Here is a 22,481-nt window from a genome sequence, read left to right as displayed (position 1 = left end):
TCCTGAGATTGAAAAGAACTGCATAACAACGTTGTTGTTGAAGTTGAAATGTCATGGGTGTAGAGGTCTCAGAAGGCCACATTATGAGTCACAGCACTGAGCATTGTTGTTGCGCTGCTTGCAGACAATTTGTTCATTGTATTGTGTTTGAACTGTTTAAATCCAAGCGATTCTTTGTGTAGTATGTTGCTGATATACAGGTTACGCACTGGCGTCTGACTACTTGTTTGGACTTAAGTTGTTGTTACCATCAAACTAATAGGATCAAATACTCTCTTTCTCAATCTCTGAATATCTGACCTCTCTTTTACTTTGTTGGAAATGCAAAACAATAGTCATATTGTTGTGCATATATTTTCAGAGCCCATGTTAATGGATCAGAACTTTCACACTGCACACTGTAAAAAAATCCAAAGTTGCGAACAGAAAAGATTAGAAATAGAAAGGTGTGAAAATTATTAATATCTAGCGCATGAGCATAGAGAGAGTTATGAGTGCACAGGACACAGTTTGAGATCGACGATACACAATATTATCGTGCATGGGTGGAGCAAGAGAAAGACTCTTTGTTCTTGTCATAGCAGAACTATTTCGTGTTTTAAACCACGCAGGTGTTTGAGAGAGAGAGCCTATGGAATCACCAATTATCTAAAAAATATACTTTCAAAGATACTGAAAAACTAATGTTAAATATAAAAATACTGTATTTAAAACAGCTAGTTCATATATAGGCGGATGAAACTGTCATATCGTGCATCCTGTGACAAATTTGCCGCATCTGCGCACAGAAGTTATCAGTCTAAATGTCTATACAGTGAAAATCATTAGATTTAATTTAAAGTCCAACAGTTTATCACTAATATTGGACATAAACGAACATGTTAAATATAAAGTGTGGTTGAGACAGAAGTCCCCCAGGGTGGAGCAGAAGACCACCACAACCGTGTGGTCGGGACGGAAGCCCCCCAGGGCGGAGCAGAAGAACACCACAGCGGGATCGAATTGACAGGAGAGCAAGTCTGGTTGGGCAAGTCTGAAACAGAGAACATGAACAAGTTAAGGGTAGCCTCCGTGGCCACGACAGGATCAGTCGAGCACTCAGAGAGTTTGGCTGAGACGTGAGGAGGCTCTGGAAGTTCAGCAGAGGCGAGGAGAGACTCTGGTTGTTCAGGAGAGGCGTGGAGAGGCTCTGGTAGTTCCATGGTGTTTAGACTGGATTCCAGAAGATCAATGCTGACTTGACTCTGCTCATGAAGATCATTGGTGACTTGCATTTGTTCATGAAGATCATTGGTGACTTGCATTTGTTCATGAAGATCAATGGTGACTTGCCTTTGTTCATGAAGATCATTGGTGACTTGCCTTTGTTCATGAAGATCAATGGTGACTTGCCTTTGCCCATGAAGATAGTCGGTGACTTGACCTTGCCCATGAAGAACACTGGTGATTTGCCTTTGTCCATGAATTTCACCGGTGACTTGGCTTGACTCCGGAGTGTCGACGGTGACTAGCCCTTACTCTGGAAGGTCAACGGTGACTAGCCCTGACTCTGGAAGGTCCCCGAGCACCTGGCTCAACTCTGTAGAGTCAACTGGAACCTGACTCGACTCTGGAGGGTCATTGAGAACCTGACTCGACTCCGGAGGGTCAACGGGAACCTGACTCGACTCTGGAGGGTCCACGGGAACCTGACTCGACTCTGGAAAGTCAACGAGGACCTGACTCGACTCTGGAGAGCCCACTGTAGCTGCCATGCTCTGCAGTGGCTTCGGGCTGGTGGCCACCTTGTGCAGTGGCTCTGGGTGTGCGACCACCTTGTGCAGTGGCGCTAGGTTGGTGGCCATCTTGTACTGTGGCGCTGGCTCAGCAGACGTGATGGAATCTCTAGTCTTTGGAATCTCTAGGATTTTGGACAGCATAGAGAAATAATCAAAAAATGTATCAGCGGCCATATTGGGCAGTGGCGCTGGGTTGGCGGCCATCTTGCCTCGTGGCGCTGGGCTGGTGGCCATCCTGCGCAGTGGCTCTGGGCTGGCGGCCATCTTGTGCTGTGGCGCTGGGCTGGCCTCCATCTTGCCTCGTGGCGCTGGGCTGGCGGCCATCTTGTGGAATGGCGCTGGTCTTGCAGCCATCATGGGCAGTGGCACTGGCTCGGCAGACGTGCGCTTCCTCTCCCTTTCTCCATCCGCCATGGTGAGACGGCGGCTCCGATCCGGGCCCACACGAGCCCCAGGTCGAAGGGGCCATGGTGGAGAGCGATGCTGAACCTCCTCTCGACCACTCACTCCTCGGTGACCTCCCCTGGTCCTGCGAAACACGACCAGGCAAGTTCCCTCAAACCGACTCCTTCTCTCCCGCTCGGTGGCTGGGGAAGAAACATCAACAGACATACAGCTGGATCTTGTGTGTGACGGAGTCCTTCTGTCACGATCGGGACACAGGAAAACACAGAAAGAGATCCAAGTGCAGGTATGTCTTTTATTGGGGTAATCCAAATCGTTATCCAGTCAAGGCAGGGGTCAAAACCAAAGTAGCCAAACAACATAAACAGACACTAAACACATGGGCAAGAACAAGACTAGAATAGTCATGAAAACTACAAGGCTTCCGTGACACATACTAAAACAGACAGGGTATAAATACACAGGGAAATGACAGTGCTAATGGAGAATTGGTTTAGTGCAATGATTAATGACCCGTGACAGCTGAGTGCAATGAGGAGACAGAGATCGTGGGGAATGTGGTTCAGACTTCAGGAACTGACAGACTTCAGGGGAAAGAGGACATCTAGTGGTTACCCAGGGAACACAAACCAGACACTGTGACAGTCTCAGCTTAATGCAGTCCACATAGCAAGGGCTTTTAAATAATATAATAAATAAAAAGAAAACAGATAGAATAGAGCAAGCTAGTTTTCTTTTTTTTAAGAATTGAACTAGAATAGTGAGTGCTAAAGTTATAGAGTCAAATAAAGATGGAAGATATGTGTTTTAAGCTGATTCTTGAAGATGGCTAAGGACTCAGCTGCTCTGATTGAGTTGGGCAGGTCATTCCACCAGAAGGGAACATTTCATTTTAAAAGTCTGTAAAAGTGACTTTGTGCTGCTTTGGGATGGCACAATCAGGCAACATTCACTTGCAGAATGTAAGCTTTTAGACGGCACATAAGTCTGAAGTATTTCCGTTTGTATTTATTTTCTGTGTTGAATCCCCGAAACCGCGACGCGAGCGCCAAACAAACTGCACAAAGGGCCCCTAAAATGAGAGAAAGCTGCTGTCGCAGGGCGACCCTCCTGCGCTCTGCGCGAGCCTCCTAACATGTTGCGGCAAGCAGCGGAACAGAGGCGGAGCGAGCACCATAGTCCCGCACTGGACGTTACCACAAAAGCCTAAATGACGACACACTTCAGCTTTGTACACTGAAACATCAACATTTCCTGTCACTCAGGATTTGTACAGAGATGTAGACTGCCATCTAGCTCTCGGGAAATAAACTCACAACTAAAACTTCCATGAATCTTGTATATATATTTTTTTTATATCGATATTACATTTTTGAGAATCGATACAGTATCGCCAAACAAAATATTGCGATACTCACTTGTATCCATATTTTCTTACACCCCTAGTCATTTAGCAGTAGCTTTATCCAAAGCGTCTTACAAATGAGGACAATGGAAGAAATCTAAATTAATAGAGGCTAGGGATTTTGAATCTGTTCCCCAGCCACCATGGAGGAGCTCCTGAATTTAACCACACTTCGTCAAAGGGGGTGTGAGGTGGGTGGTCTGGTTCAAGTGTTTTGGACCATGGCAGTAGGGCTGGGGTATAACAATGGGGCATTGAAGGACTTGTTTAATCAATGCCTTGATGACCCTTTGCCTAGTTGGGAGCTGAAGGGGCTTGAAATCCTGGACTTCTGGGGTTTCACCAGATACCTACACCATTGTAAACAATGGGATACACCAGCCACACCCGTCTCTCCAGACACGATGGCCGACGACTATGCCTGAAACATGCTGGAGACTGCACATGCGTGCTAGCTGTATCAACCTAAAATATGTTTAACACAATTTGAGCGTCATAGAAAACATGTTACAGTTCAACTCAGATTTTGTTGCTGATTTGAAATATATTAAATATGAGTCTGCAAGCATTATTACTGTGCGGGCACTTGCATTAACTCTGAGTCTGTGCGCTCTGCTTCTAACAGCAGAGAGCGAGAGAGATTGCTTTTTTTTTCTCAAACTTTACTTTGACCAAATTTTACAAGTTGCAAGTTACAAAAAACTCAAGCAGTGTCTGATCACGGCCAGGTGTTCTCCGACTCAGATCGCACGGGTATTGCACACAATTTTAAACAGACCCGGGACCCGAGGTAATAGATTTGGACCCAACCCGGACCCGGCTGATCATTTGAAATATAAATGATATACAGAACCGGTCATTAGAAGTTCAGTAGTTGTGCCAACTTATATTTGAAAGTTTGACCTGATATAAGTTGGACGTGATTTGCTCACCCAAGGGCTCAATAAGCCAAGTTGGAGCTGTGAAACAAAGCACTGAGGTGGATGGTTGAATGTTCCAGGTTGTGCCCACAAGTCTGAATTTGTGTGATTTATGTGTTTTTGGAAAGACCTGCTAGTGTTTAATGTTCACAAGGGCTTTTGTTTATCACTGTGCTAAAGAGGGTTTATGGATAGGTTGTGGCCACATGAATGAAGTCAATATATGTTACTTCACTCAGTAAGCTACTGAGGTAATTCATAATACAGTGGTAAGTAACTTCTTACTTTTTACGATGCTAGCTACTAAAAACAGAGTATGCTAGTGTATAGTAACAAATTCACTTTGTGTGTATAAAGTGTATAAAAACAACCAAAAGTTAATATCACTTACTTTCTGTAAGTGTTTACTTTTGTTATGAACGGACAAAAATTTAACCTGTTACAGAGTTGCCATATGGGCAGTTTGGGCACGGCAAAAATGGCGTTGTCATCACAGCACTGGCAGAAGTGCAGATTCATTTTGTTTCATGCAGTGGTGTGCAGATTTTTCATAACTTGAGTAAATGGTGCAGGCAGAGTTGCATTCATTGATTAAAGACTTAAAGGCAAAATTGGCTAGAAGGATGAGAAAGCGTATCGCATGTAAATCTGTTTATACATTTCCAAAATAGGATATATGGACCCACGTAAGCCTTTCAGAGAATTTTGCAGGAACATTTTGTAACAAAAGGAGGTAAGAGCGTGTTAATTTATTTGATGTTGTAATGGAGAGTATGGAAGAGATGTAGAGATTGAGGTGAATTTTTAAAGTTGGTTCCGGCAGGACAAACGGGATGGGGGAATCCACAGCTATCGGTGGGGTGACCGGGGGAACAGACACATTGCACACACCTCAGGGTTCACACAGGAGGGGAAACTTGGAGGATGGAGCACTGGAGACACATGGGAGAGACACTGGGATCTAGGATAGGAATCACTGACAGGTAAGTAGCAAGGTTGGTATAGATTCGGTACAAGTAGCCTTACAACTGGGTAGGTTCCGTTATGCAGCTACGAGATCGGACGGTGAGTGTGACAGAGGTGTGTGCTTTTATGTGGAGGTGAGCTGATGAGGCAATAGTGCACAGGTGCTGGTGATTAGAATTCAGGTGAGGGAGTGCGTTGGGATTGGCTGATTGGTGAGCCTGACCGATCTGTGTCACATTTACAGTGGAAATGTTTAAAATATACTGATCTGCACCATTTTGCATGACATAGTGATGACTAAGTCTCTTGGTTCACAGAATTACATTCTTCATGCATTGCAAAATACCAGCATGTCAGTCACATCTCAGGACAAACTACCTAACCTGCTGACTGGAATCTCTTTTTTTTTTTTTTTTTTTTTTTTTGCAAAGCAACCTACAATTTTTACAGGAGCAATTCCTCTGGAGCTACCTGCCTCGCTTTAGTGTTCAGTGGTGTTTTTTTTATGAATCAACTCTTATGGGATTTGAATTTGCAGATATGCAGTAACCAGCCCAAATTCTGTAATCACTTGACCACGCCATGTCATTTGATTGAGATAATCAACAAATATTTTGATTTGTATTACAGTTGTTGTCAGAATTATTGGCCCTCTTGGTAAATGAGCAAATAAGATTAAAATTATTAGCACCCTATAATATATATATATAAATTGTTTACTCAAAGTGACAAGAAACATTAAATTGACCAGCTATGAGGTGACAATTTTAGAATACAGTTCTGATGTGCATTAAAATACTTTTAATTTGACTAAATATTAGGAGAGGCATTATAGGAGAGGACTCAGAGCTGTTATCCAGCTATCCAATCACAGCACACACTGGCCCAGCTATCCAATCACAGCACACACTGGCCCAGCTATCCAATCACAGCACACACTGGCCCAGTTAACCAATCACAGCACACACTGGCCCAGTTAACCAATCACAGCACACACTGGCCCAGCTAACCAATCACAGCACACACTGGCCCAGTTAACCAATCACAACACACACTGGCCCAGCTAACCAATCACAGCACACTCTGGCTCAGCTAACCAATCACAGCCCATTTCGTATTTCAGAAGCTGGGCCTTGATTTGAAACAGGAACTATTCGAGCTGTTCATGCCTGAACTGGAGAGAGAGGTGCTGTAATAATGTAAAATATGTTTTTTTTTTAACAACCTAGTATGAGAGCCTGTTCTAGTACACCCACAAAACAAAATCAAGACTTTGTAAAAGAGCATAATAGAACCCCTTTAACACTGTAAATGTAGGCGTCACACACCTTTATGATTGAATGTTTCACTTGGTCACCACATATGTTTTGATTGATTGGACCAGAAGAGTTTGGGGGTTTCATTTACACTTAGTAATATAAATCTGTCTCAGCCGTAGAAGGGGTATCAATCCTCTCTTTAATCTGTGCCCCATATACAATTTAGTCAATAGATTTTACTTCACGAAATGCCACAGATATGTGCTAGATTTTGTTTAACATCAGCTGCTTTTAAAGGGAGAAAATACGCTCACCCTTTTTTAGTGAGCTTAATTACTGGAAGTCAGTCTTCAGAGTGCTGAACACTGTTTATCCACCTTATTCTTCCCATTAAAATGGACACAGCCATTTGTAAATTGAATGTGTCTGGCTTCCGGACTCATTTGCTTCCAGTTATTTCTAGCTGTACAAAACCACTCGTTTTAACTGGGGAAAAAAATAAAAAAAATATTTGGTTTAATCTTTCAATTTTTGCATCTACACCATATGGTCTGAAAATTTAATTTAGATCAATGGACCACAGACAAAAATGCCTCTCTGTCTTCCTGCAGTTGCTGAGAGAGTTAAAGCATCCTAATGTCATCGCCCTGCAGAAAGTATTTCTCTCTCACAGTGACCGCAAAGTCTGGCTCCTGTTTGACTATGCTGAGCATGACCTGTGGGTGAGTACACACACGTCAAGTCTCTGTGTCAAGTTAAAGGAATTCAAACATTGCTGGAGCTGATAGCCTTGTAGACAGCTCTTGAAGTGTTGCACAGTTGCGCTTTGGGCAACCTGAGTTAGAATACCATCGAGTTTGAGCTTGTGGTCATTTTCCGATCCTAATAAATAAATGAATTATCAATTAAAAATAAATCTTTAAATCTTTGTATGTCAAGACCATTGCTTTGTTTTCTTCATTGCAATCATCATTGCATTTCTGCCATTTGCACGTATACTGTATGACAGTATTGTATTGTATTTTAAAGATAAAATGTGTTGAGTAAATGGTTCAGCTATCATTATGATGTTTTTTATGTATCATTAATTTTAAAAAACATTTTTAAATTGTTAAATTAATTAATTGTTAAATGTGTTTTCGTATGGTTGAGTTGAGTTGTGCATCACATTTCACTATCTGAACAAACATCGCCATGTGAAAAGTTAAAATTTTCTGATATATTAAGACACTTAGGGCCAGATTTATTAATAGCTTCACCAGCGCAAACCTTCTTTTAGTGTTAAAAACTACTGTCAGGATTTACAGTTTCACGATTTAAGATGTGCAGTGAAAGTGTGAACGCATTTTGTAAGTGTTTCCCTTTGAGATGCTAAATTAAATGGAGAGGAGTATTTAAATGAACGATGCAGTGTGATTTACTATGGTTTGCACTAGTCTATTTACTGGTATTATAAGCCATTATTTACTGCCCAAATATAGCATGCACCATTAGCATTTGTTAGTAGATTGCACGCACCTAAATATCATCGAAATCATCATTATTATGGAACTGATTAGGCTGCATCTGTTCATTTTGTGTGTTGTCAGTAAATCACCCGCAGAACTTTCTACTCCCATCTACACTGTTAAGGGATTATGCTGTAATGCTAATTTGCCCTGTTTAGTAAATCTGCTGGCCCTTATTGTCCTTGACACTTAGGATCTGCAGGGCCCTCTGTGTGATTAGTATTGTTTCTGAAATTTGATTGCTCTGATGGTTGCCACCTCATCAGTTAAAAAAGTTGAGAGTTCAGCAGCAAACAAACATGCCAAATATTAAAAATTAAAGGATTACAATGCATAATATTTTTTTTGTAGGCTAAATAAATATATTTATTTAAAGAGGTTTATATAAAGAGGTTTATAGAATTTGAAAACAGAGCTTTCATGCAACTTTAACCTATTCCTATGTTGTAGCACATCATAAAATTTCATCGAGCATCAAAGGCCAACAAGAAACCCATGCAGCTACCGAGGGGGATGGTGAAGTCTCTTCTTTACCAAATCTTAGACGGCATCCATTACCTTCATGCCAACTGGGTCCTGCACAGAGATCTGGTGAGTACAGACCCAAGCCTGATCACACTGCAAGGCATGATGTTTAACTCCCATAATTATTTTTTCCATTCCCATTTATTCCAGCAGTACAAAGTAAAAAAAATAAATCCATGCATTGCTGTGATTTTCAAATGAGAATGAATTACAACAGTAAAAGAGAAAGTGTTGACAAGCATTTTGTCATTTGATGCTGGGGTGTAACACAAAGCACAGTATTATGAATGTAGATTAATTTTTAAAAATGTGAAAAAATATAAGTGTAATCACATTGATATATCTGCCACCAGTCTGTGAAAAGGCTCTCTGCACCTCTGTATCATCATGGTCTGTGTGAACATGACTTTTAAAAGTACAATATTAGGTTGGGATTATATTCTGCGTTTTGTGAAGGTGTGTTTTAGTTTATTTAAATCACTGGCTACATTTTCCACCAATGCAAATAGTTTTATGTAAGAAACTATTTGACAGTCAAAGTAAGAAGAAAATTAAGTTAGCAGGCTGTAGCAGGCTCTCTCTCTCTTTTTTCCTTTTTTTCAGTAAATCAGTTTTTGCTCATATACTTGATCCAACAATGGATAATCCAGTCTTATCTTAACTAAACTAAACTATTTGTGCAATGTTCAGCTGGTATTACTGTTCGTCAAAAGCATCAGCACACAGACTGGGACTGATATGGATTGAATCCAGTGGAAAGAGTCACACACGGATTGTTTCTGCACCATTATGTAATCCCATCAATCAATAGCACACTCCATCATTAACCTAGTTGTATATAAGAGAAATAGAGATTGTTACAGTGCTCAACAGCTTGTTTGACTTAGTCAACATCAAAAAGCAACAGGAACAGCAGGGTATTCAGTGCTCTTGTATTTATTTGTTTATTACTGTTGTGTAAAAGTAAGTTCAAAAGGGAGAGGTCACCCAGAAATGAAAATTCTGTCATTATTTACTTAACTTGGTAAATCAATTTTTGATCAGGAAACACTAGTGTATTATTAGCCTGGATATTACACACATATTAGCTGTTTATTAGTATTTATAAAGCACATATTAATGTCTTATTCTTCATGAACATATTTTAGATCTAATCCTTTAATCCGAATCCATACCTAAATTTAACAACTATCTTACTAACTATTAATAAGCAGCAAATGAGGGGTATGTTGAGGTAAAAACTCATAGTTGGTAGTGAATATGGGCTACATACTAAAGTGGTCATTCTAAACCCATATGTTATTTTTTTTTTTTTTCATGCAGCTATTTTTCATACAGCAGAGGTTGTCATTAACTGTATGTCAAGCTTCATCCTGTCACTTTCAGCTATAGTTATATGGAAAAGTGATGTTTGTTTTTCTCTGAAAATATAACAGCATATGGTTTACTAAAGCAATAAGCCCCGAGAAGCTGTGGAAAGGCATGGAACAAAGTGGAGCGATTAAAACCCTTTTAGCTGTTATTAAATTCCATATACTTATTAGTAAGGTTTTACAGAATAAAACTTAAAAAAAAAGTGTAATGACATTAATAAAACAGTATTCTTCCACCGAACAATGTAGTTCCTCAGAAACAGATGTGCTTCCAACAAAGTGGTTGCCGAGCAACACACAGAAGTAAACAAAGGTGTGTGTTTGTAGAGTAATTCAGAACACCTTCGAACGTGGCTCAGCCAATCAGAATCAAGGACCAGAACTATACGTTTTATAAATAAAGGAGTAAATAATTACAGAATTGCTATTTTTGGATGAACGGATTTTGTAACAGAGGCAGCCAAGTTATTTTGTTAGAAACTACAAACTTGTTACATAACTCAACCTTTTGTGTGTGTGTATGCGCACGTGTGTGTGTGTGTTTGTGTATCTGTCACGGGAGGGCCATCAGATGACACTGTCTTTTTGTGAGAGTTGTGTTTCTTTTGGTGCCATATGCTCTCTCCTGTCTATTTTCTGACCCTGCCCATCTTGTTACCTCATTATTGTTTTAGTTGTTCCACCTGTGTTTCTCCATTTCCTCTGGATTCCAGTTCCCCTAAACTCCACTCACCTGTTCTCTCGTTACCTTATTCCTTGATTTAATTTGTCCCTGCTGTTTACCTGATTGCCTTTCCTTTATAAGCGTCCTGTGTTTTCTGTTCTGGGCTCGTTTGTCTAATGTACTGTATGTACTGTGTCATGTCTTTGATGTCTGGGTGTCCTGTGTTCAGTCTAATTGTAAGAATGAATGATATTCTGTTTTTTCCCCTTCGGGGTGGTTTCAGTTGTGTTTTTTTTTTTTTTGATAATTTATAAATATATAATCCTCATCTGCCTGCACTTGAGTCTTCACCTCTTACGATACCTGACAGTATGCGCACGTGTGTGTGTGCATGTGTTCATGTTTTAGTGGCTCCTGTTGATGTGGAATATGGGTAAGGTTAGGGCAGGTTTTAAATCATAAAAATATTATGTCTAATTTTGTGTTCAGAAGAAGAAAGAAATGCAAAAAAGCTTGGAACGGCATGAGTATTTTCATTTTTTGGGTGAATTTTTTGGGTTTTGTCCGATTGACTGTATTTCAATTGAGTATGTGTAATGTGTGTGTGTGTGTGTGTGTGTGTGTGTGTGTGTGTGTGTGTATATATACATGTATGTAATGTTATATATCATTGTTCTTTTGTTGATTTTGATAGCTTCCATTGTCCTCATTTGTAAGTTGCTTTGGATAAAAGCATCTGCTAATTGACTAAATTTAAATGTAATGTGCTAGATACATGTTTTTTTTACATTATTGTAGAGGCATGACTAGTGTCTGCATTCAGTGATATTATCTTAACGTAAGCATAAATGGTAATTACTGAAATATTATTTTTTGCTTGCTTTTCAACATTGAGGCCTGCAGTTTTACAACACAAAGACTTCACATTTGTTGTAGTGAATTATTGTGAATCATAACAGCAATTTCTGAGATGGCAGTATTGTGGTGTGAATTACAGAAACCTTATGGTTGCTGTTCCCATAGCAACATAACCTCATTAAGGCTCATAGAAACTCAAGCGTCTCAGAATAATTAGAAGACATCATTACTGAAGCAACAGCCAGTCACCCACGATCACAGATCCATGACGTCTCTGTGTTTCTGTCTGTCTGATCCATTTCGATGACCCTTTATAAGCAAAAACATAGTAAAGCATGCAATGTCTGTATTAGTGACACCAAAGTAGAATCCAGTAGACATCAAATAAAGTATTTGCAATCTCCAGAAAGCAAGACAGAAAACTCTTTATTTTTGCATATCTGTTTATTGCAGCTAAAACCAAGTAAACCTTCAAATAAAAATCATTTGTTGTTATGAGTATCTTTGAAAGATAGCATGCTTTATTAGATTTATAAAGTGTTTTTTAGGTTTCATGCAATTAAAATGACTTGTTTTCTCTGACATCTGATATGTTGATTCCACCCAGTTACATAAATCGTATAATGAAGATGCCATCTCCCATAAGTGTTGCATTTAGAAGAGCGATAGCTCAGCACCTGCCACAGCTTCCCTGAGAAAGAATATTTCCATAAACAAAATGAGTGTCATGGATATGTGGTTCATGCAGGTGTGAACAGATAAACAATACTGCATCATAACTGCAGGCTTCAGTGTCACATGATCTTCAGAAATCATTCATATATGCTGCTCAAGAAACATTTCTGATTATGATCAATGTTGACAACAGTTGTGCTGCCCAATATTAATGAAGACACCCTGTTATACTACCATTCAAATGTGTTTGGGTGTCTTAATAGAAATTAACCCTATTATTTAGTAAATAGGCATTTACAGTACAATTGATCAAAAGTGACTGTAAACACATTTATAATGTTGTGAAATCTCTTCTTTTGAACCTTCTATTCAGCAAAGAAATCTGGGGAAAAAAAGTTTCCACAAAATATTAAGCAGCTAAAAACAAAAAGTAAAAAAAACAAACAAAAAAACAAACAAAACAAAAACAATTTATTCATTTAGCAGACACTTTTATCCAAAGCGACTTACGGTGCATTCAAGCTATCAATTTTTACCTATCATGTGTAATATCATGGGAATCGAACCCCCAACCTTGCGCTTGTTAACGCAATGCTCTACCAATTGAGCTAAAGGAACACTGCCATATTTACCAATAATAAATGAGCAATAAATCAGATCTGATGGATCTAGACTAAAATATTAATTCTAAAAATTCAACTTTGAGCACAAAAGTCAGTTGCATTTGGACATATATTTAAAAATATATATATTTTGTAATATTACTGTTTATCATATTTTTATTTTTTAAAAATGCAGCTTTGGTGAACAGAAATGACTTAATTAAAAAGATTTAAAAAGTACTGTACAGAGGTGATGGTTAATCAAGTCTGAACCACTCTGATTTTAGTTAAACATCTGTACTGTTCTGTTCTAGAATGATTCTGACAAGATTTTATTAAACATTTTGCACATCCATTTGTTAAAGATGTTTTGTTGTAGCACCAAAGCATTACATATCATTCTGAGATTTTTGTCTTTCAGAAACCTGCCAATATCCTGGTCATGGGGGAAGGCCCAGAGCGAGGAAGAGTCAAAATTGGTAAAACATACTGACTTTGGCATAGGATTGCAACTGAAAATGTGTTTATTTAAGTTGCAAATTACAAATTAAGAAAATGAGATATAATGTAATTCTCCTGAAGCATTTTTGGTCGAATGGTTTTCTTTTTAGGAGATATGATCATGGTTTAGAGAGGTTAGGCAGCTGTAGGGTCAGTCTGAGCAAATGTGAAGCCATTGTCTTACATAAGAAACTATTCTGGGAACTATTCTGTTCAGGGCTGTCAACACTATTTTTACCAGCCTTTGGAATTTGGTATTGTGTTTAGTTACACTGTGGCTTTCAGTGTTATACTCATTTGAGTACTGGAGCCGCATCATGTACATTAAGCAGAACAAATAACTATTTCATCTTTCATGGGCTATGACACATGGGACAACACATGGTCAACAATTTCCATTATATTTAGAAAATAGCAAAATTTAGACTTAACCTATTAATCAAACGCAGGTCTGCAAAACAAATCCATCACAGTTGGTGCTCACATATAGCTCAGTCATGTTCCAGAGGAAAATATCTATGAAAAATACACGCCAAAATTTGCACTCGGGGGGTGGGGGTTGGGTGGGGTTCTACCCGGGGGGGTTCTACCCCAGTCAAAAAAGGAATGCGTTTTGCGGTAACTGTGTAAGAGTAGCCCAATTCAACAGGAAACCACAGACTTGGCAACACTGATGGTCTCTAGAATGTTCTCAATGCAAATGTTATGCATTATTTAAACAGTATTCCAATAATACACTTATTATTATAATTATGATGCCACATCGTCACTTCATGACCCCTGAAACCCACCCGTTATTAATAATATTAAACAAAATGCATAGGTCACCTAAGGCTGAAATGATCTGTAAACATGATCGGAGTGCGCTGTTTATGGCTTTCTGTGTTTGTGTGTCTTAGCTGATATGGGTTTTGCCCGACTCTTTAACTCTCCACTGAAGCCGTTGGCCGATCTGGACCCAGTGGTCGTCACATTCTGGTACCGAGCCCCAGAACTACTGCTCGGGGCGAGACACTACACCAAAGCAATCGGTAAGTTGCGCACTGTGTGTATTCCAGGCTGTCTGTCTGTATTCTTCGATATCTGTACTAAATATTCTTTGACCTTTTTTTTCAGATATTTGGGCAATAGGCTGTATCTTTGCGGAGCTGTTGACGTCAGAACCAATCTTTCATTGCCGACAAGAAGACATAAAGACCAGCAATCCTTTCCATCACGACCAGTTGGATCGCATATTTAGCGTCATGGGCTTCCCAGCAGGTGACTGACCTTAACTTACAGTATCTTATGGCCACCTTTACTCTGCCTCGCTGAACTACTCTCAGGAATCCATTCGATTTAGAAACATTTTTACATCACTTGTGTTAGACTGATCAGTTGAGGTTAATATTAATCAGAATGACTGGTCATGGCAGTTTCTGGAAAAATAAACTTACTGTAGATTTACAATTTATGACTTGCCTCTTGCATTTCCATTAAGTTTAAATATTGTATGTGTTTTTTTTTTACTCTATAAAGCCTGAATTATTTTGTCCCTCCCCCTTTGATATATTACTTGCATATATTAGTGTTACTGTTTTGAGTCATTTGTTTTAACTTAAGTGTTACATAATGTGAAGCTGTATGCACAGTGATCATTGACTCATCATTGATGGTGCTGTTTTGTGGCTTTATATAAAACAGATTATACCACAATAATAGACCAGAAAATTATTGTACAGATCACAATGGAAAATAGCAGACAATATAGATTGCCCATCCAAAAATGCTGATATTTCATAGACATAACTCAGAAAACAGAGCAACATATTCAGTGGTACTTCTGGATTGTCATGCTGGAGGTGTTGTGAGTGAAGCGCACGATGAAGGAGAATTTGCTATAACGGTCTTTAATATATAAAGCCACAAGAAAACTGCAGGATACATGCTAACCACAAAGTATAGCTGAAAATGGACAAATACTAAAGGAAAACTGAGCAGGAGCCAAACACATGGAAACTAATGAGATAATCATACAACAGGTGAACTGAATGATTAATTAAACAGACTAGGGAAAACTAGGGCAAACAGAGCCAAAACAAAAACATAATGCCTCAGAAAACAGCACATTTTACATGGATATTTAGGACCAGATTTCTCTAAAGAGGGTAAACTTCAATAATGCAATCTACCAGTGCAAATTAGCGGAGAAGAGCAGAGCCGATGATAACCAGGAATGTGTAATCTACTACAAACACAGGTGTAGTATGCTTTTTTGGGTGTGAAATAATGGCACAAAAACCAGTCAACCGACTACAAAACCTCAGTAAATCAACTTACATGATTCATTTAAATACTCTCTTCCCCTAAACTTTGCATTTGAAAGAGAAATTTCTTCAAATGCATATGCAATAATATAGGCCACAAAAATAACTACCATGACTTTTGATCACTGATTTCTATCACATGAATATAGTTTTTTTAACGCTGGAAGCGTGTTTGCACCTAATTTAATGTCATTGTGCTTTTGAAAAACTCTCATTGAATTGACATTTTCTGCTACTGAGTTTATTATACAGGTAGAGTTTTGTGTAATAATTACAGATGTTATTTTACAGGTCATGCTCTTAGGGGTACTTACAGTGTACTTACTTTTGAAAGCACTGGGTAACATAAGGTATAGGAGTAGGATGAGGTTTAGTATTTAGTTATTAACCCCTTTATTGTAATTACTATAATAAGTGCATGTACACACAGGACTGTTCAGTAAAGAGCTAGCAGTAAGGGCAGATGTTTTAACTGTAAGTACAGTGCATCAAACACACACAATAGTAGCAAATAATTGTATAAAGTGCATACATTTCAAAAGTACATAGTAGTTAGAGACACATTACAAGTGAGTCCATGTGTTATCATTAGTCCTTATTTAGACTCGTAGCCTTGTTAAATGTCACTGTGCACGATTATATTGTGTTTATGTGTAAATCCTAGATAAAGACTGGGAAGATATCCGGAAAATGCCAGAATATCCAACTCTACAGAAAGATTTCAGAAGAACCACGTGAGTGCGGTGCTCTGTTCTAGACTAAACAGCAAATTTATTCTCAACAGCAAAAACAAAATAAGTGTTAATATGATTTGTATTCATATATGTGAGTGTTTAACTGATGTAAATCTTTCTAGCTGTATACACAAGAACAGCAAGACGGTGCATCCATTCAGTTCTGTATTATTTAAACAGCTAACTTAGTATATGTGTTATATTTTGTGTACAGACTTGTGTACAGATCACTGAGAGGATATAAATAATAATTCTTTGAATGTGTTTTGCAGATATGCCAACAGCAGTCTTATCAAATACATGGAGAAACATAAAGTCAAATCAGACAGCAAAGTGTTTCTACTGGTGAGTCTATTGTACACTTGTTTCAAACAATATGGAAATCAACTATAACTCCTATAAAAGACACAGTACTGTGAAGATGTCTTAGACACATTATATTTTTTACAAAATCTTAGTTTTAAGGTGGTTACTTATGTAAATCATTTTGTTTATTGTTGCAGTAGGGGATTTACATTTTAGACATTCCTTTTGCAATTATTGCAATAATCCAGTAAAAGTTGTAAACGAAGAACAGCTATTGGCATGGTCCACGCAGAGATCTGATGCCACCATCACAGAGCCATTCTTGGATTACATGAAGATATATATACAGTCAGGTCCGGGTTCATGTTTCAAATGTCCATTTTTTATATTTTGTTGAGAATCCTTTGCATGGACCTCATGGACGTCAGCAGAGACTGGGTGTCCTACTTTGTGATGCTTTGCCAGGCCTTTACTGCAGCTGCTTCAGTTGTTGTTTGTTTTGGGCTCTTTCTGCCTTTAGTTTTGTCTTCAGGGAGTGAAATGCGATAGAGATAGTCTCGGTCATTGCAGAACATGCCACCTTTTCACCTTCACAAACTCCTGGGTTGCTTTTGCTGTATGTTTTGGGTCATCGTCCATTTGTACTATGAAGCAACGTCCAAACAACTTTGCTGCATTTAGCTGAATCTGGACAGAGAGTATATAGTTCATCCGGCTGCTTCTGTCTTCTGTCTCATCATCACTAATGCTCCTGCATCACAGATGATGTTGTATGATTTGGATCATGAAGGCTGTTCCAAGACTTCTCCATATTTTTTCTTCCTGTTATTCTGGTATAGGTTGATCTTAATTTCAGCCGTCCACAAAGAATGCTCCCCCAGAAGTGGTCTGGCTTTATTAAGGCCGGGACACACCAAGCCAACGGTCTGTCACTTTTGAGCTTCTGTTGGGCTTGTCTGTCTGTGTTTATCTCGTATATCTTTGTTTAGGTTTCTCCTTATGAATGATGAATATTTACTATTCTAACTGCTGATATATAATGTAGCCTGTGCGGTGTGTATTTAAGTGCAGCTTTTTTGTCCAACGCTGCTAGTTCTTTGAAGTCAGCTTGGTGTGTCCCGGCCTTTAAATGTTTTTTGGCAAAGTCAAATCGGTCCTTGTTTGCACCTTGTGTTGAACCCTTTGTATTTGCTCTGTTGAAGTCTTCTCTTGATTGTAGACTTTGACAGTGACACGTCTTCCTCCTGGAGAGTGTTCTTCTCTTGGCTGGATGCTGTGAAAGGGTTTTCATTATCATGGAGAGGATCCTCCGATCATCCAGTACTGTTGTCCTTTAAGGATGTCCTGGCCTTTTTATGTTGCTGAGCTCACCATTGTGTTTTTTTTTTCCTCTCATAATGTACCAAACTGTTGATTTGGCCATTTCTCTGATGGATTTGTTTAGTTTTTGAAGACTAACAGTTGTCTGTTTCACTTGTATGAAGAGATACTTTGACTGCATGATGTGGTTCGCAGCAACAGCTTCAAAATGCCAATGGCACACTTAGAATCAGCTCCAGACCTTTAACCTGCTTAATTGATGTAGAAATAATGAAGGAATAGCCCACATCTGTCCATGAAGTGGCTTTTGAATCAGCTGTGCATTTACTTAAGGTCCCTTGAAAAATGGGGAAGCACATATTAAAGAGCTGTAATTCCTTAACCTTTTCTTCGATTGTGATGAGAATACCTCCAAATGAAAGCACAAATTATGCACTTTAAGCCCATATTCTATGCATTACACCTCTGTAACTTGAATATGTCTTGGTCAATAGCTAAAATAATAAAAATTGTGCCTGTGTCCAAATAATATGTGGACTTGACCATATAAATAATTTTGTTATACTGCTCTGTATTAGAGTGTTTCTTTCAAAAACATGCCCGATCATAGCTTCAGTACCAACTAGTTAACTAATGATCTAATTAAATTAGTTCATCCTTCCCAGAGTAATTCATCTAATCTAATCTAGCTCCAGAAGTTGCTGACTATGGATCCCACCAAAAGAATCACTTCTGAGCAGTCACTGCAGGACCCATATTTCCTGGAGGATCCCTTACCTACGTCTGAGTAAGACTCATTCCACATGCTTACACATTTAGACACATACTAAGTAATCTCAGAGTAGAGAACTCAATGACCAGAAGCGAGTGGACACCCAAACACCACACACATACAGTCATGCCCAAAATTATGGACACCCTTGGTAAAAATGATCAAAGAAGGCTGTGAAAATTAATCTGCATCGTTAATCCTTTTGATCTTATATTTTTAAAAATCACAAAAATCTAACCTTTCATTGGATAATAAGAATTTAAAATGGGTGAAATATCATTAACATATATGTTTTTCTCTAATACACATTGGCCACAATTAAGGACACCCTTTTATTGAATTATTTTTTGAAACCTCCATTTGCCAGTTTAATAGGTCTAAATTTTCTCCTATACTGCCTGATGAGGTTAGAGAACAACTCATAAGAGATCAGAGACCATTCCTTCATCCAGAATCACTCCAGACCCTTCAGATTCCCAGCTTCTCCTCTTCAGTTCACTCCTCTCATTTTCTATAGGGTTCAGGTCAGAGGACTGGAATGGCTATAGCAGAAGCTTGGTTTTGTGCTCAGTGACCCATTTCTGTATTGTTTTTAGGTTTGTGTTTGGATTATTGTACGGTTGGATGATCCAAACATGGTACATTACAAGATTACTAACGGAGTCAGTCACTATTTGATTTTTTTATCTGTTGGTATTTGATAGAATCAAAGATGCCATGTGTCTTAACAAGATGTCCAGGACCTCCAGCAGAAATATAGGCCCACAACATCACAAATACAGCAGTATATTTCATTGTACACATGGGGTACTTTTATCCGTTTTCACCAGACCCATCTTGAATGTTTGCTGCTAAAAAGCTATTTTTTTTGTTTCATCTGACCACAGAAGCCAGACCCATTTGAAGTTCCAGTCGTGTCTGATAAATGAATATGCTGGAGTCTGTTTTAGAATGAGCTAGGAGAATTTTTCTTGAAACCCTCCTAAACAACATGTGGTGATGTAGCTTCTGTTTGACAATATATTCTTTTAAGGTTTTCTGACCCCGAGACTCTGCAATTTTCTGCAATTCTCCAGCTTTGGTCCTTGGAGAGTCTTTAGCCACTCAAACTCTCCTCCTCACCGTGCATCAGGATGATATAGACACACGTCCTCTTCCAGGCAATTTCGTAACATATTCTGTTGATTGGAAATTTTTAACTATTGTCCTGATGGTGGAAATGGGAATTGTCACTGCTCTAGCTCTTTTCTTATAGCCAGTTCACTAATTTGTGACACTCAAATATCTTTTGCTGCACATCAGAAATATATTATTTGGTTTTTCTCATTGTGTTGGATGATTAAAGGCACTTGGGCTTTGTGTCCCCCCCCCCCCATTTATATTTCTGTGAAACAGGAAGCAATGGCTGGATAATTTCATGTTCATAATCACCATGGAGTACTCAAAATTGTGAATATGAATGGGAATATACTTCAGAGTTTTTTTTTACTCATAAGGATTTCTAGGGATGTCCTTAATTGTGGCCAATGTGTATTAGAGAAAAACATTTATTTCATAATGATATTTCCCCCAATTTAAATTCTTATTATACAATGAAGGGTTTGATTTTTGTGTTTGGAATCAATAGATAATATATATATATATATATTTTATTATTATTTATTTATGGAACTCAATTCATGGTGAAAGAGAAAAGGACCTGATTCTCTAGAGTGTCGTTCTGTGCCATTGCAATAAGATTTGCTTTCAATGGAACTTTAAACCCTTAAATTAGAAGCGGGTGTCTGCTTTCTTTTCACTATGTAGTGTAGCATACCACAAATATTTCCTGTTTTTCCTCTTTTAAACAGCTTCTATATCATCTTAAACAAGAGCCATAATTGTTCACCTGCAATTAATTTACCAGATTTGTATAACAAACAGTTGTAGTTCCTATAAAAACTGCTTTAAATGTTTTCTTTGTGTGCATGTGTGTGTTTTTAGTGTATTTGCTGGATGTCAGATTCCCTACCCCAAACGAGAGTTTCTATCTGAGGATGAACCAGAGGAGAAAACAGAGAAGGTAACAATGGCTGATTTAAAATCTTACATTTTCTCATCACATCCGGTTCTGATTTGCTTTTAGATCTTGTTTAGATGTTTGGATATGTTGTCGATATCCTATCTACATTGGTTGCAACAACAAAAAACATAAGGAGTAGACTTGTATAGTAATTTTATATCTCTAATACGATCCGTCATATAACATCTTATTGTGATAAAACTTGATTGTATTTGCATGTGCTGTGCAAGAACCATTCACTCATTCACCATTCAATACATAGTGAATGTCACATGAATGTTAATGTTATTTAGATCTTCTGGACTCTAATTCTTCAGTTATTGGTCCTACTTATGAGCAAGCTAACTCTTTGGATCTGTATCTCTAGGACTTCTGAGTTAATAATACTGACATTATTAATAATCGTTTATCTGATCATATACCTGTTATGTTTAATGTTTTCTATCCATGTAAACCCTCCACTCTTCAGCCTGTTTTGTTCTGTTCCATGTTATTATTTCATCTACAGCACTGGATTTCACAGAAGTTTATATAGCCACCTCATTTTTGAGTTTTATTAGGTCTGCCCACCTTCTGTTGCTCCAGAGGAGTTAGTCACAGTTTAACTGTGTTTGTACAGACATCATTGACTCCATATAAAGTCAGGAAATATAAAATTCATTCAGAACCATGGCTTCAAGAATCAAACTTGCATCCTAGAACGCTGAATAGAAATTAAATAAGAAAGAGTTACAAGTCTCTTTTATGTTTTAAGGAGAAGAATTTGATGGAGAGCTGTGTAGGCTTAGATATTTTTTTGTTCTGTTTTCAACCATAAATAGATTATTTATTTCAGATGGAGGGCTGCGTTTAAGTCCATCCTCATATTCCTCATGTTCCTGGAATAAATGTTGGAAAAATTAATGGGATTAGACTTAATTATAAGCTTACTTTTTGTTTTTGAGATGTGATTCCATATTCCACTGGACTAGAGTTCAAGGGACAAAGGTAGGATTTTTTCTCTCTCTTTTAAAAAGAGATTATGGTCCTTAGTATCTATTACTTTTGGGGTCCCTCAAGGATCTGTTATAGGACTTATGTTCTTTTCTTTGTACATGCTTCCTTTGGACTTCATTCTTTTTACATTTAAATATGGACTAGATAATGCGTGGGCTATATTTGCTTTTCAGACTTCCAACGACTGAACTTGTTTGATTTCATTTTGTGGCCTGTCTGAACAGCCATAGGCGGTTAGTTAATACAGTGATTATTCTAAGTATGAGCAGTTTTGAAGCCAACATTAGCAAAGTTGTAGGTCTAAAAACTTCGTAGGACATTGCAATTTGGTAGATTGTCCCTGTAAAATGTGTACTGCAGACTACTTTTGATAAAAGTATCTGTAAAAATGGCTGCTTTCTTATAGTCTCTAATGCTAATTTGTAATGTTACTCATTCCAGTGGAACTAAGTGGAAAGCTGAGAGTAGGTGCAGAAAAGAGAGAGCAGCAGAGCAAGAGCTCAGATAGCACTGTTGTTAAGCTGTGCACTCAGTCACTGAAGGATG

The 22,481-nt window shown here is 38.4% G+C and overlaps 1 protein-coding gene across 2 annotated transcripts in view; it reads left to right on the top strand.

Annotated features, from left to right (window-relative positions):
* The window catches only part of LOC127984365 (cyclin-dependent kinase 19-like), a 132,169-nt gene that overhangs the window by 7,994 nt on the left and 101,694 nt on the right, over positions 1 to 22,481 (top strand). For both annotated transcript variants that reach the window (XM_052587011.1, XM_052587010.1), the window contains exons 3-11: positions 7,345 to 7,455; positions 8,692 to 8,832; positions 13,360 to 13,417; positions 14,339 to 14,470; positions 14,556 to 14,699; positions 16,410 to 16,479; positions 16,752 to 16,824; positions 18,795 to 18,892; positions 20,861 to 20,939. In XM_052587011.1, the coding sequence (XP_052442971.1) occupies positions 7,345 to 7,455; positions 8,692 to 8,832; positions 13,360 to 13,417; positions 14,339 to 14,470; positions 14,556 to 14,699; positions 16,410 to 16,479; positions 16,752 to 16,824; positions 18,795 to 18,892; positions 20,861 to 20,939 (906 nt within the window). The remainder of the gene's footprint in view (positions 1 to 7,344; positions 7,456 to 8,691; positions 8,833 to 13,359; positions 13,418 to 14,338; positions 14,471 to 14,555; positions 14,700 to 16,409; positions 16,480 to 16,751; positions 16,825 to 18,794; positions 18,893 to 20,860; positions 20,940 to 22,481) is intronic.

The sequence above is a fragment of the Carassius gibelio genome, chromosome B20, assembly GCF_023724105.1.
Source record: "Carassius gibelio isolate Cgi1373 ecotype wild population from Czech Republic chromosome B20, carGib1.2-hapl.c, whole genome shotgun sequence".
Taxonomy (NCBI): domain Eukaryota; kingdom Metazoa; phylum Chordata; class Actinopteri; order Cypriniformes; family Cyprinidae; genus Carassius; species Carassius gibelio.
Note: the sequence above shows the minus strand (reverse complement) of the source record. Positions and strands in the feature narration are given on the sequence as shown.